This window comes from Anopheles coustani, unplaced genomic scaffold (assembly GCF_943734705.1).
Source record: "Anopheles coustani unplaced genomic scaffold, idAnoCousDA_361_x.2 U_25, whole genome shotgun sequence".
Lineage (NCBI taxonomy): Eukaryota > Metazoa > Arthropoda > Insecta > Diptera > Culicidae > Anopheles > Anopheles coustani.
This window is the reverse complement of record NW_026525238.1, coordinates 42,501-56,993: the sequence shown is the minus strand read 5'-3', so window position 1 is coordinate 56,993 and position 14,493 is coordinate 42,501. Positions and strand designations below refer to the sequence as shown.

Here is a 14,493-nt window from a genome sequence, read left to right as displayed (position 1 = left end):
GTGCTTAAAGTGACTTTAAAGAGAATGAGACGATGCAAAATGGTCTTTAGAAGGTGCTTAAGGTGACTTTAAAGAGAATGAGACGATGCAAAATGAGGTTAAGAAGGTGCTTAAAGTGACTTTAAAGAGAATGAGACGATGCAAAATGAGGTTTAGAAGGTGCTTAAAGTGACTTTAAAGAGAATGAGACGATGCAAAATGGTGTTTAGAAGGTGCTTAAAGTGACTTTAAAGAGAATGAGACGATGCAAAATGGTGTTTAGAAGGTGCTTAAGGTGACTTTAAAGAGAATGAGACGATGCAAAATGGTGTTTAGAAGGTGCTTAAAGTGACTTTAAAGAGAATGAGACGATGCAAAATGGTGTTTAGAAGGTGCTTAAAGTGACTTTAAAGAGAATGAGACGATGCAAAATGAGGTTTAGAAGGTGCTTAAAGTGACTTTAAAGAGAATGAGACGATGCAAAATGGTGTTTAGAAGGTGCTTAAAGTGACTTTAAAGAGAATGAGACGATGCAAAATGGTGTTTAGAAGGTGCTTAAAGTGACTTTAAAGAGAATGAGACGATGCAAAATGGTCTTTAGAAGGTGCTTAAGGTGACTTTAAAGAGAATGAGACGATGCAAAATGAGGTTTAGAAGGTGCTTAAGGTGACTTTAAAGAGAATGAGACGATGCAAAATGAGGTTTAGAAGGTGCTTAAAGTGACTTTAAAGAGAATGAGACGATGCAAAATGGTGTTTAGAAGGTGCTTAAGGTGACTTTAAAGAGAATGAGACGATGCAAAATGAGGTTTAGAAGGTGCTTAAAGTGACTTTAAAGAGAATGAGACGATGCAAAATGGTGTTTAGAAGGTGCTTAAGGTGACTTTAAAGAGAATGAGACGATGCAAAATGAGGTTTAGAAGGTGCTTAAAGTGACTTTAAAGAGAATGAGACGATGCAAAATGGTGTTTAGAAGGTGCTTAAGGTGACTTTAAAGAGAATGAGACGATGCAAAATGGTCTTTAGAAGGTGCTTAAAGTGACTTTAAAGAGAATGAGACGATGCAAAATGGTGTTTAGAAGGTGCTTAAAGTGACTTAAAAGAGAATGAGACGATGCAAAATGGTGTTTAGAAGGTGCTTAAAGTGACTTTAAAGAGAATGAGACGATGCAAAATGGTGTTTAGAAGGTGCTTAAAGTGACTTTAAAGAGAATGAGACGATGCAAAATGGTGTTTAGAAGGTGCTTAAAGTGACTTTAAAGAGAATGAGACGATGCAAAATGAGGTTTAGAAGGTGCTTAAAGTGACTTTAAAGAGAATGAGACGATGCAAAATGGTGTTTAGAAGGTGCTTAAAGTGACTTTAAAGAGAATGAGACGATGCAAAATGGTGCTTAGAAGGTGCTTAAAGTGACTTTAAAGAGAATGAGACGATGCAAAATGGTCTTTAGAAGGTGCTTAAAGTGACTTTAAAGAGAATGAGACGATGCAAAATGAGGTTTAGAAGGTGCTTAAAGTGACTTTAAAGAGAATGAGACGATGCAAAATGAGGTTTAGAAGGTGCTTAAAGTGACTTTAAAGAGAATGAGACGATGCAAAATGAGGTTTAGAAGGTGCTTAAGGTGACTTTAAAGAGAATGAGACGATGCAAAATGGTGTTTAGAAGGTGCTTAAAGTGACTTTAAAGAGAATGAGACGATGCAAAATGGTGTTTAGAAGGTGCTTAAGGTGACTTTAAAGAGAATGAGACGATGCAAAATGAGGTTTGAAAGGTGCTTAAGGTGACTTTAAAGAGAATGAGACGGTGCAAAATGAGGTTAAGAAGGTGCTTAAGGTGACTTTAAAGAGAATGAGACGATGCAAAATGAGGTTTAGAAGGTGCTTAAGGTGACTTTAAAGAGAATGTGACGATGCAAAATGAGGTTTAGAAGGTGCTTAAAGTGACTTTAAAGAGAATGAGACGATGCAAAATGAGGTTTAGAAGGTGCTTAAAGTGACTTTAAAGAGAATGAGACGATGCAAAATGGTGTTTAGAAGGTGCTTAAAGTGACTTTAAAGAGAATGAGACGATGCAAAATGGTGTTTAGAAGGTGCTTAAAGTGACTTTAAAGAGAATGAGACGATGCAAAATGGTGTCTAGAAGGTGCTTAAGGTGACTTTAAAGAGAATGAGACGATGCAAAATGGTGTTTAGAAGGTGCTTAAAGTGACTTAAAAGAGAATGAGACGATGCAAAATGGTGTTTAGAAGGTGCTTAAAGTGACTTTAAAGAGAATGAGACGATGCAAAATGGTGTTTAGAAGGTGCTTAAAGTGACTTTAAAGAGAATGAGACGATGCAAAATGGTCTTTAGAAGGTGCTTAAAGTGACTTTAAAGAGAATGAGACGATGCAAAATGAGGTTTAGAAGGTGCTTAAAGTGACTTTAAAGAGAATGAGACGATGCAAAATGAGGTTTAGAAGGTGCTTAAAGTGACTTTAAAGAGAATGAGACGATGCAAAATGAGGTTTAGAAGGTGCTTAAAGTGACTTTAAAGAGAATGAGACGATGCAAAATGAGGTTTAGAAGGTGCTTAAAGTGACTTTAAAGAGAATGAGACGATGCAAAATGGTGTTTAGAAGGTGCTTAAAGTGACTTTAAAGAGAATGAGACGATGCAAAATGGTGTTTAGAAGGTGCTTAAGGTGATTTTAAAGAGAATGAGACGATACAAAATGGTGTTTAGAAGGTGCTTAAAGTGACTTTAAAGAGAATGAGACGATGCAAAATGGTGTCTAGAAGGTGCTTAAGGTGACTTTAAAGAGAATGAGACGATGCAAAATGGTGTTTAGAAGGTGCTTAAAGTGACTTTAAAGAGAATGAGACGATGCAAAATGGTGTTTGCTTAAGGTGACTTTAAAGAGGATGAGACGATGCAAAATGAGGTTTAGAAGGTGCTTAAGGTGACTTTAAAGAGAATGAGACGATGCAAAATGGTGTTTAGAAGGTGCTTAAGGTGACTTTAAAGAGAATGAGACGATGCAAAATGGTGTTTAGAAGGTGCTTAAGGTGACTTTAAAGAGAATGAGACGATGCAAAATGGTGTTTAGAAGGTGCTTAAGGTGACTTTAAAGAGAATGAGACGATGCAAAATGAGGTTTAGAAGGTGCTTAAAGTGACTTTAAAGAGAATGAGACAATGCAAAATGGTGTTTAGAAGGTGCTTAAAGTGACTTTAAAGAGAATGAGACGATGCAAAATGGTGTTTAGAAGGTGCTTAAAGTGACTTTAAAGAGAATGAGACGATGCAAAATGGTGTTTAGAAGGTGCTTAAAGTGACTTTAAAGAGAATGAGACGATGCAAAATGAGGTTTAGAAGGCGCTTAAGGTGACTTTAAAGAGAATGAGACGATGCAAAATGGTGTTTAGAAGGTGCTTAAGGTGACTTTAACGAGAATGAGACGATGCAAAATGAGGTTTAGAAGGTGCTTAAAGTGACTTTAAAGAGAATGAGACGATGCAAAATGGTGTTTAGAAGGTGCTTAAGGTGACTTTAAAGAGAATGAGACGATGCAAAATGAGGTTTAGAAGGTGCTTAAAGTGACTTTAAAGAGAATGAGACGATGCAAAATGAGGTTTAGAAGGTGCTTAAAGTGACTTTAAAGAGAACGAGACGATGCAAAATGAGGTTTAGAAGGTGCTTAAAGTGACTTTAAAGAGAATGAGACGATGCAAAATGAGGTTTAGAAGGTGCTTAAAGTGACTTTAAAGAGAATGAGACGATGCAAAATGGTGTTTAGAAGGTGCTTAAAGTGACTTTAAAGAGAATGAGACGATGCAAAATGGTGTTTAGAAGGTGCTTAAGGTGACTTTAAAGAGAATGAGACGATGCAAAATGAGGTTTAGAAGGTGCTTAAAGTGACTTTAAAGAGAATGAGACGATGCAAAATGGTGTTTAGAAGGTGCTTAAGGTGACTTTAAAGAGAATGAGACGATGCAAAATGAGGTTTAGAAGGTGCTTAAAGTGACTTTAAAGAGAATGAGACGATGCAAAATGGTGTTTAGAAGGTGCTTAAAGTGACTTTAAAGAGAATGAGACGATGCAAAATGGTGTTTAGAAGGTGCTTAAAGTGACTTTAAAGAGAATGAGACGATGCAAAATGGTGTTTAGAAGGTGCTTAAGGTGACTTAAAAGAGAATGAGACGATGCAAAATGGTGTTTAGAAGGTGCTTAAAGTGACTTTAAAGAGAATGAGACGATGCAAAATGGTGTTTAGAAGGTGCTTAAGGTGACTTTAAAGAGAATGAGACGATGCAAAATGAGGTTTGAAAGGTGCTTAAGGTGACTTTAAAGAGAATGAGACGGTGCAAAATGAGGTTTAGAAGGTGCTTAAAGTGACTTTAAAGAGAATGAGACGATGCAAAATGAGGTTTAGAAGGTGCTTAAGGTGACTTTAAAGAGAATGAGACGATGCAAAATGAGGTTTAGAAGGTGCTTAAAGTGACTTTAAAGAGAATGAGACGATGCAAAATGGTGTTTAGAAGGTGCTTAAGGTGACTTTAAAGAGAATGAGACGATGCAAAATGGTGTTTAGAAGGTGCTTAAGGTGACTTTAAAGAGAATGAGACGATGCAAAATGAGGTTTAGAAGGTGCTTAAATTGACTTTAAAGAGAATGAGACGATGCAAAATGGTCTTTAGAAGGTGCTTAAGGTGACTTTAAAGAGAATGAGACGATGCAAAATGGTGTTTAGAAGGTGCTTAAAGTGACTTTAAAGAGAATGAGACGATGCAAAATGAGGTTTAGAAGGTGCTTAAAGTGACTTTAAAGAGAATGAGACGATGCAAAATGAGGTTTAGAAGGTGCTTAAAGTGACTTTAAAGAGAATGAGACGATGCAAAATGGTGTTTAGAAGGTGCTTAAAGTTACTTTAAAGAGAATGAGACGATGCAAAATAGTGTTTAGAAGGTGCTTAAAGTGACTTTAAAGAGAATGAGACGATGCAAAATGAGGTTTAGAAGGTGCTTAAAGTGACTTTAAAGAGAATGAGACGATGCAAAATGAGGTTTAGAAGGTGCTTAAAGTGACTTTAAAGAGAATGAGACGATGATAAATGAGGTTTAGAAGGTGCTTAAAGTGACTTTAAAGAGAATGAGACGATGCAAAATGAGGTTTACAATGTGCTTAAAGTGACTTTAAAGAGAATGAGACGATGATAAATGAGGTTTACAATGTGCTTAAAGTGACTTTAAAGAGAATGAGACGATGCAAAATGAGGTTTAGAAGGTGCTTAAGGTGACTTTAAAGAGAATGAGACGATGCAAAATGAGGTTTAGAAGGTGCTTAAAGTGACTTTAAAGAGAATGAGACGATGCAAAATGGTGTTTAGAAGGTGCTTAAAGTGACTTTAAAGAGAATGAGACGATGCAAAATGGTGTTTAGAAGGTGCTTAAAGTGACTTTAAAGAGAATGAGACGATGCAAAATGGTGTTTAGAAGGTGCTTAAGGTGACTTTAAAGAGAATGAGACGATGCAAAATGAGGTTTAGAAGGTGCTTAAAGTGACTTTAAAGAGAATGAGACGATGCAAAATGGTGTTTAGAAGGTGCTTAAAGTGACTTTAAAGAGAATGAGACGATGCAAAATGGTGTTTAGAAGGTGCTTAAGGTGACTTTAAAGAGAATGAGACGATGCAAAATGGTGTTTAGAAGGTGCTTAAGGTGACTTTAAAGAGAATGAGACGATGCAAAATGAGGTTTAGAAGGTGCTTAAAGTGACTTTAAAGAGAATGAGACGATGCAAAATGAGGTTTAGAAGGTGCTTAAAGTGACTTTAAAGAGAATGAGACGATGCAAAATGGTGTTTAGAAGGTGCTTAAAGTGACTTTAAAGAGAATGAGACGATGCAAAATGAGGTTTAGAAGGTGCTTAAAGTGACTTTAAAGAGAATGAGACGATGCAAAATGGTGTTTAGAAGGTGCTTAAAGTGACTTTAAAGAGAATGAGACGATGCAAAATGGTGTTTAGAAGGTGCTTAAGGTGACTTTAAAGAGAATGAGACGATGCAAAATGAGGTTTAGAAGGTGCTTAAGGTGACTTTAAAGAGAATGAGACGATGCAAAATGAGGTTTAGAAGGTGCTTAAAGTGACTTTAAAGAGAATGAGACGATGCAAAATGGTGTTTAGAAGGTGCTTAAGGTGACTTTAAAGAGAATGAGACGATGCAAAATGGTCTTTAGAAGGTGCTTAAAGTGACTTTAAAGAGAATGAGACGATGCAAAATGGTGTTTAGAAGGTGCTTAAGGTGACTTTAAAGAGAATGAGACGATGCAAAATGAGGTTTAGAAGGTGCTTAAAGTGACTTTAAAGAGAATGAGACGATGCAAAATGAGGTTTAGAAGGTGCTTAAAGTGACTTTAAAGAGAATGAGACGATGCAAAATGGTGTTTAGAAGGTGCTTAAGGTGACTTTAAAGAGAATGAGACGATGCAAAATGAGGTTTAGAAGGTGCTTAAAGTGACTTTAAAGAGAATGAGACGATGCAAAATGAGGTTTAGAAGGTGCTTAAAGTGACTTTAAAGAGAATGAGACGATGCAAAATGGTGTTTAGAAGGTGCTTAAGGTGACTTTAAAGAGAATGAGACGATGCAAAAGAGGTTTAGAAGGTGCTTAAGGTGACTTTAAAGAGAATGAGACGATGCAAAATGGTGTTTAGAAGGTGCTTAAAGTGACTTTAAAGAGAATGAGACGATGCAAAATGGTGTTTAGAAGGTGCTTAAAGTGACTTTAAAGAGAATGAGACGATGCAAAATGAGGTTTAGAAGGTGCTTAAAGTGACTTTAAAGAGAATGAGACGATGCAAAATGAGGTTTAGAAGGTGCTTAAAGTGACTTTAAAGAGAATGAGACGATGCAAAATGGTGTTTAGAAGGTGCTTAAGGTGACTTTAAAGAGAATGAGACGATGCAAAATGAGGTTTAGAAGGTGCTTAAAGTGACTTTAAAGAGAATGAGACGATGCAAAATGGTGTTTAGAAGGTGCTTAAAGTGACTTTAAAGAGAATGAGACGATGCAAAATGAGGTTTAGAAGGTGCTTAAAGTGACTTTAAAGAGAATGAGACGATGCAAAATGAGGTTTGAAAGGTGCTTAAGGTGACTTTAAAGAGAATGAGACGATGCAAAATGAGGTTTAGAAGGTGCTTAAGGTGACTTTAAAGAGAATGAGACGATGCAAAATGAGGTTTAGAAGGTGCTTAAAGTGACTTTAAAGAGAATGAGACGATGCAAAATGGTGTTTAGAAGGTGCTTAAAGTGACTTTAAAGAGAATGAGACGATGCAAAATGGTGTTTAGAAGGTGCTTAAGGTGACTTTAAAGAGAATTAGACGATGCAAAATGAGGTTTAGAAGGTGCTTAAAGTGACTTTAAAGAGAATGAGACGATGCAAAATGGTGTTTAGAAGGTGCTTAAAGTGACTTTAAAGAGAATGAGACGATGCAAAATGGTGTTTAGAAGGTGCTTAAGGTGACTTTAAAGAGAATGAGACGATGCAAAATGGTGTTTAGAAGGTGCTTAAAGTGACTTTAAAGAGAATGAGACGATGCAAAATGGTCTTTAGAAGGTGCTTAAAGTGACTTTAAAGAGAATGAGACGATGCAAAATGGTCTTTAGAAGGTGCTTAAGGTGACTTTAAAGAGAATGAGACGATGCAAAATGAGGTTTAGAAGGTGCTTAAAGTGACTTTAAAGAGAATGAGACGATGCAAAATGAGGTTTAGAAGGTGCTTAAAGTGACTTTAAAGAGAATGAGACGATGCAAAATGGTGTTTAGAAGGTGCTTAAAGTGACTTTAAAGAGAATGAGACGATGCAAAATGGTGTTTAGAAGGTGCTTAAGGTGACTTTAAAGAGAATGAGACGATGCAAAATGAGGTTTAGAAGGTGCTTAAAGTGACTTTAAAGAGAATGAGACGATGCAAAATGGTGTTTAGAAGGTGCTTAAAGTGATTTTAAAGAGAATGAGACGATGCAAAATGGTGTTTAGAAGGTGCTTAAGGTGACTTTAAAGAGAATGAGACGATGCAAAATGAGGTTAAGAAGGTGCTTAAGGTGACTTTAAAGAGAATGAGACGATGCAAAATGGTGTTTAGAAGGTGCTTAAGGTGACTTTAAAGAGAATGAGACGATGCAAAATGAGGTTTGAAAGGTGCTTAAGGTGACTTTAAAGAGAATGAGACGATGCAAAATGAGGTTTAGAAGGTGCTTAAAGTGACTTTAAAGAGAATGAGACGATGCAAAATGAGGTTTAGAAGGTGCTTAAGGTGACTTTAAAGAGAATGAGACGATGCAAAATGAGGTTTAGAAGGTGCTTAAAGTGACTTTAAAGAGAATGAGACGATGCAAAATGGTGTTTAGAAGGTGCTTAAGGTGACTTTAAAGAGAATGAGACGATGCAAAATGGTGTTTAGAAGGTGCTTAAGGTGACTGTTGCGCTTAACGCTTTCTTTCGACTGGTGGCACTTCCACCGACGAAAGCACTATGCTGCGAGTTGTCGTTTTAGTAGAATACTGCCTTTATTCAACTATTCGATGCGCTTATATACCTAAATTCTTATGACTATGCTTAACGCTTTTAACCTAGCCAGCAACGCCGGCACGGCGGCGTTTTTATCATCATGGATGGTGCAACGCAGCCAAACCGTTCCGATCGTACGATCGGCGGTTGGCTGCGATGACCTATTAAGCCGTTTCGCGTCGTCAGCGACATCCCCACCCCCGTAAATTCACGTAGAGGAGTTACAATTCGAATTCTTCGGGGGTTCTAAAGGGTGGCGGTTTTAAGGTGCACTTGGCTCGTGCCTTTAACTTAATTATTATTATTGTCGTTATTAGTACGGCGCCGATCATAGCCGAGGTCACTGATATTATTACTATCTTCGAAATGCCTATAGCGTCTTCGGTTGGCTTTTGTATGAGATTAGACAGGTATGCCTGAGGTTTAAAATATGTTCTGAAGACTTCGCTTTTGATGCTATACGTTGGGCTGATTTCTACTTTATTTATTCGGAGGAGACAAGTAACCATAATCTTTCCATTTTACTGCCCGAATTGATTTTCTGGGTTTCTTTTTGGGGGCGATAGCTTCAAGTTCGGCAGCTCTATCTTTAATGGCTTGTATGTCTATATGACGTTTTCTTCCCCAATGTGGAAATGTCTTGTTCTCCCTATCTTTAGTATTATTGTTTTCTTGCGTTGTTTTGTTTTCTTTTTCAGCCCTTTGAACGTCTAGGATGGCTAATTTTACTGTAGGCTTTGTAACCTCTAGGTCTCCAACTCTAATGCGTGCGGATCTAATCTGTCTGTCTTTCCCAGGGAATACCTCGCAGATTGTTCCCTTGTCCCACTTCCCCTTTTTCTGTTCGTCCGGGAAGCTAACATCTTTACCTACTGTTAGTGGTTTTGATGGGCGGCCCCGCTTCTCTCGCTCGGAGAGTTTCGGTAGATGTTCGATTACCCACCGTTTCCACGGTTTTCTCGCCAAAATAAGGTTAGTTACATGGTGCATTTTTGGAAGTATGATCCGCATTTTTGCATCGTACTTCAGAAATTCTATGCGTTCTAGTCTGCCTTTGGATCTCAGTACCCCCTTTTCGTCTATTATGGGATTAAGCCCGCGAATGGAACTGCGGCTATTGATCGCGTTTCCTAAGGAAAGCTGAGTCATTTCGTCTGTATACTTTTCCCACTGGGCCTTCTTTAGGAGAAGCATTTCGGCCCTGTCTAATTCTGATACGGAGATTACTTTAGAAAATGTGGTACCTGTGGCTTTTGCCTTTAGCCATTCGATGTATTTTAGCCCTATAGCTAGTGATCGTTTCAGTCGATTCCAATTTGGACACCACTCGGTGTTGATGACACTCCAGTCAGTTTTTTCTAGTGTCTTCGTAGTATGCACTGGCTTGGTCTCTTTTGACGTGACAACTTCGTCCTTTTTAGTCGATTTTACGTCTTCGAACAACTTGGGCTGCTTGAAAGAGATTTCTTGATCCTTGAGAAAGTTCATTGTGGCGCGAGCTCTTTCTTTCTGTTTCGGAGATTTGTTCGGAGTAGGGTTCATTCTGAACTCTTCGGTTGAAAAGTGTCCCTGCGTAAGTTGATTTAAATAATTTTCTTTTGGTTTCTCCTTTTCTTGGACCATAAACAAGTTGGTCTTTGATTTAACACTCTGATCTCCCCCAAACACTACCCATCCTAGTCGGGTTTCTTGGGCAATCGGCTCGTGAGGCTTTCCCTCTCGGTGGCTAGTTCCGCGTATGAGATGGGAGTGCGGTAGTCCAAGAAGCACCGTAGGTAGTGCATTCTTGTAGCTCTCGAGCTTTATCCCTCTTAAATGTGCATATCTTTTTGCTAACATATTCGCGTCTACAGTTTGAAGCGGGAGGTCGAGTTCGTCCACGCTTCGCAACCCTTTGATATCGAACACCATTCCGTTCGTACCTTCCATTTTTACGTCGACCGTTTGACTATTTTTGTCTTCATGGGTATTCCCGTTTGTCCATGATAGGGTCAACGGTTTCTTTGACCCAGTTAAGTTCAGTTTCTTCCGTGTTTCGTTCAGAATTAGACTCAAAAAATAGAAATTGGAAGAACCTGAGTCAATAAATGCATGCGTACGTACAATTTTGTTTTGATTCCGTAGGCATACGGGAATAATTTGGTAAAAGAGTTGCTGTTTGTTTTTGAGAACGTTAACAGCGCTCATATTTTCGCGGCGGGCGCGGTTCTGCCACTCAGCGGTTTCGTTTCGGTGAAGCGCTGTGTGGTGTTTTTTGCCGCAGCCGTAAACCTTACACTGCGGAGGCAGCCGGCAATTTTGGGCGATGTGGTTGTTGTGCTGACAACAATTTGCACATACGTTACTTCGCTTCAGAATGCTCCACTTCTCGTCCACTGACCTGCCGTATAATTGTTTGCAACGGAGCGTCTCGTGTTGATACCCACATAGCAAGCACCCCCTTGACCTAGGACAACTTTTGGGTGTCATGTGGCGGGTGTCATTTTTTGATTCTTCTTCGCTGGCTACCAGAACCGTAGCCAAGTCTTCGGATGGTTTCAGCCATTTAGCGAAGTCCAAAAGGGTTGTAAGTTTGTTTTCTTTGGAAAGTGAATCGGCGAGCCATTTGTTTCGTAAGTCAACCGGCAGCCTGGCGACGAGGTCTTTAAGAAGCCTTCTGTCGTTAAGGTATTCGCCTTGCTTGAGCATCGTCATATTATCGATCAAGTCATGGAGCGCGTTTGAAAATCTTATAAATGATGCTGGATTGTCTAGCGAGGGATTTTTAACGGCCAGCAATTCGTTCAACAGTGCTGAGTAAATATTGTCCGGATTGCCGTAGAGTCTTTCCAGACGTTTAAGAATTTCGGTAACATTGTCAGAGTTCAGCATCAGCCCGCTAACTGAGCGTAGTGCATCACCCTTTAGGTGCTTTTGTAGCCTGGTGAGGTTCTCTAGATTCGAAAAATTACCGGCCTTCGTGGTTTCGTCGTACATACGTTTAAAACGCGGCCAAGTCTTGTAGCTTCCGCAAAAGTCTGGAAGCTCGGAAAGTGCTGTTTTGTCCGTTTTTTTTGTCCATGCCTTTACCATTGAGGCGATGCTTTCTGCAAGCAATTTAACATCCTCATTTGCGGTTGAATTAAGACCTGGCTCATATATGAAGCTTCTGGTCTCTTCAGCTTCCTCTTGTGCCCTTTTTACTTCCTCTTGAAGCCTTTCTATTTCCTGCTCTATCTTGACTGCTTTTTCCCTTTCTACCTTCTCTTTGTCTATTTTCTCCTGTAATAATTTTTGTGTCTGCATCAGAGCTTCTCGGCTCTCTTTCCTTTCTTCTGCGGCGTTCTTGCACTTAGGGCAGATAAAACCCTTTGCAACTGCCTTGAACTTCAGCGCTTCCACGCAAGATTAGTGAAGAAACCGATCGCACTCTACGCAATGGATCAGTTTATTCCAATCATCGGAATTTGCGCATAACTTGCAATTCCCATTCGGATTTTGTTTATAATTAACCTCCATGTTACTTACTGCGCTGGCTTTCTCGGGCTCGTTGGTTGGTCGCGTTCCGCGTACTGCCTACGTTGGGTAGATCGCTTTTCGCCGCCGACTGTTCCGCGATGTCCCGCCTGGTCTTCTCCGCCGGCCGTCTGCCGATGGATCGTTCGCCCGGTTTTCTCCGCCGATCGTCCGCCAGTAGATCGCTCGCCCGGTCCTCTCCGCCGGCCGTACACCGGATGATCGTTCGCCTGGCTCTCTCCGCCGGCCGTCCGCCGATGGGTCTTGTCCGCCGGCCGTCCGCCGATGGATGTCTTCTCCGCCGGCCGTCCGCCGATGGATGTCTTGTCCGCCGGCCGTCCGCCGATGGATGTCTTCTCCGCCGGCCGTCCGCCGATGGATGTCTTGTCCGCCGGCCGTCCGCCGATGGGTCTTGTCCGCCGGCCGTCCGCCGATGGGTCTTGTTCGCCGGCCGTCCGCCGATGGATGTCTTCTCCGCCGGCCGTCCGCCGATGGATGTCTTGTCCGCCGGCCGTCCGCCGATGGATGTCTTCTCCGCCGGCCGTCCGCCGATGGATGTCTTCTCCGCCGGCCGTCCGCCGATGGGTCTTGTCCGCCGGCCGTCCGCCGATGGATGTCTTCTCCGCCGGCCGTCCGCCGATGGATGTCTTGTCCGTACTTCGCTGCCTTGGGCCTTTGGCCGCCGTAGAATTTCTTTGGTCTCCCTGGACCAACTGCCGAATTTGGCCGGATCTTCCTCCGGTCCTAACGTGCAACCTCGTTGCTTGATCGCTCGTACTTCCTCGCGTCACTCACGAACCAGGCAGATTATACGGGGTTCAACTTCCCGGGTAACTCTGGTTCTGGTGAAACCACTCGAGGGTGAGTATTTCTACTTTGGACAGATCTCGCCGGAGCCTCCAAATGTTGCGCTTAACGCTTTCTTTCGACTGGTGGCACTTCCACCGACGAAAGCACTATGCTGCGAGTTGTCGTTTTAGTAGAATACTGCCTTTATTCAACTATTCGATGCGCTTATATACCTAAATTCTTATGACTATGCTTAACGCTTTTAACCTAGCCAGCAACGCCGGCACGGCGGCGTTTTTATCATCATGGATGGTGCAACGCAGCCAAACCGTTCCGATCGTACGATCGGCGGTTGGCTGCGATGACCTATTAAGCCGTTTCGCGTCGTCAGCGACAGTGACTTTAAAGAGAATGAGACGATGCAAAATGGTGTTTAGAAGGTGCTTAAGGTGACTTTAAAGAGAATGAGACGATGCAAAATGAGGTTAAGAAGGTGCTTAAGGTGACTTTAAAGAGAATGAGACGATGCAAAATGAGGTTTAGAAGGTGCTTAAAGTGACTTTAAAGAGAATGAGACGATGCAAAATGGTGTTTAGAAGGTGCTTAAAGTGACTTTAAAGAGAATGAGACGATGCAAAATGGTGTTTAGAAGGTGCTTAAAGTGACTTTAAAGAGAATGAGACGATGCAAAATGAGGTTAAGAAGGTGCTTAAGGTGACTTTAAAGAGAATGAGACGATGCAAAATGGTGTTTAGAAGGTGCTTAAGGTGACTTTAAAGAGAATGAGACGATGCAAAATGAGGTTTGAAAGGTGCTTAAGGTGACTTTAAAGAGAATGAGACGATGCAAAATGAGGTTTGAAAGGTGCTTAAGGTGACTTTAAAGAGAATGAGACGATGCAAAATGGTGTTTAGAAGGTGCTTAAGGTGACTTTAAAGAGAATGAGACGATGCAAAATGAGGTTTAGAAGGTGCTTAAGGTGACTTTAAAGAGAATGAGACGATGCAAAATGAGGTTTAGAAGGTGCTTAAAGTGACTTTAAAGAGAATGAGACGATGCAAAATGGTGTTTAGAAGGTGCTTAAAGTGACTTTAAAGAGAATGAGACGATGCAAAATGGTGTTTAGAAGGTGCTTAAGGTGACTTTAAAGAGAATGAGACGATGCAAAATGAGGTTTAGAAGGTGCTTAAGGTGACTTTAAAGAGAATGAGACGATGCAAAATGGTGTTTAGAAGGTGCTTAAGGTGACTTTAAAGAGAATGAGACGATGCAAAATGAGGTTTAGAAGGTGCTTAAAGTGACTTAAAAGAGAATGAGACGATGCAAAATGGTCTTTAGAAGGTGCTTAAAGTGACTTTAAAGAGAATGAGACGATGCAAAATGAGGTTTAGAAGGTGCTTAAAGTGACTTTAAAGAGAATGAGACGATGCAAAATGGTGTTTAGAAGGTGCTTAAAGTGACTTTAAAGAGAATGAGACGATGCAAAATGAGGTTTAGAAGGTGCTTAAAGTGACTTTAAAGAGAATGAGACGATGCAAAATGAGGTTTAGAAGGTGCTTAAAGTGACTTTAAAGAGAATGAGACGATGCAAAATGAGGTTTAGAAGGTGCTTAAAGTGACTTTAAAGAGAATGAGACGATGCAAAATGGTGTTTAGAAGGTGCTTAAAGTGACTTTAAAGAGAATG

The 14,493-nt window shown here is 40.5% G+C and overlaps 1 protein-coding gene across 1 annotated transcript; it reads right to left on the bottom strand.

Moving 5' to 3' along the window:
• Window positions 1-12,030: 12,030 nt before the first annotated feature.
• Window positions 12,031-12,731, bottom strand: LOC131271139 (uncharacterized; the record flags this gene model as incomplete). The annotated part of the gene is made up of 1 exon (XM_058272524.1): window positions 12,031-12,731. A coding segment is annotated over one exon (701 nt), but the record flags the coding sequence as incomplete, so codon positions are not given.
• Window positions 12,732-14,493: the final 1,762 nt, after the last annotated feature.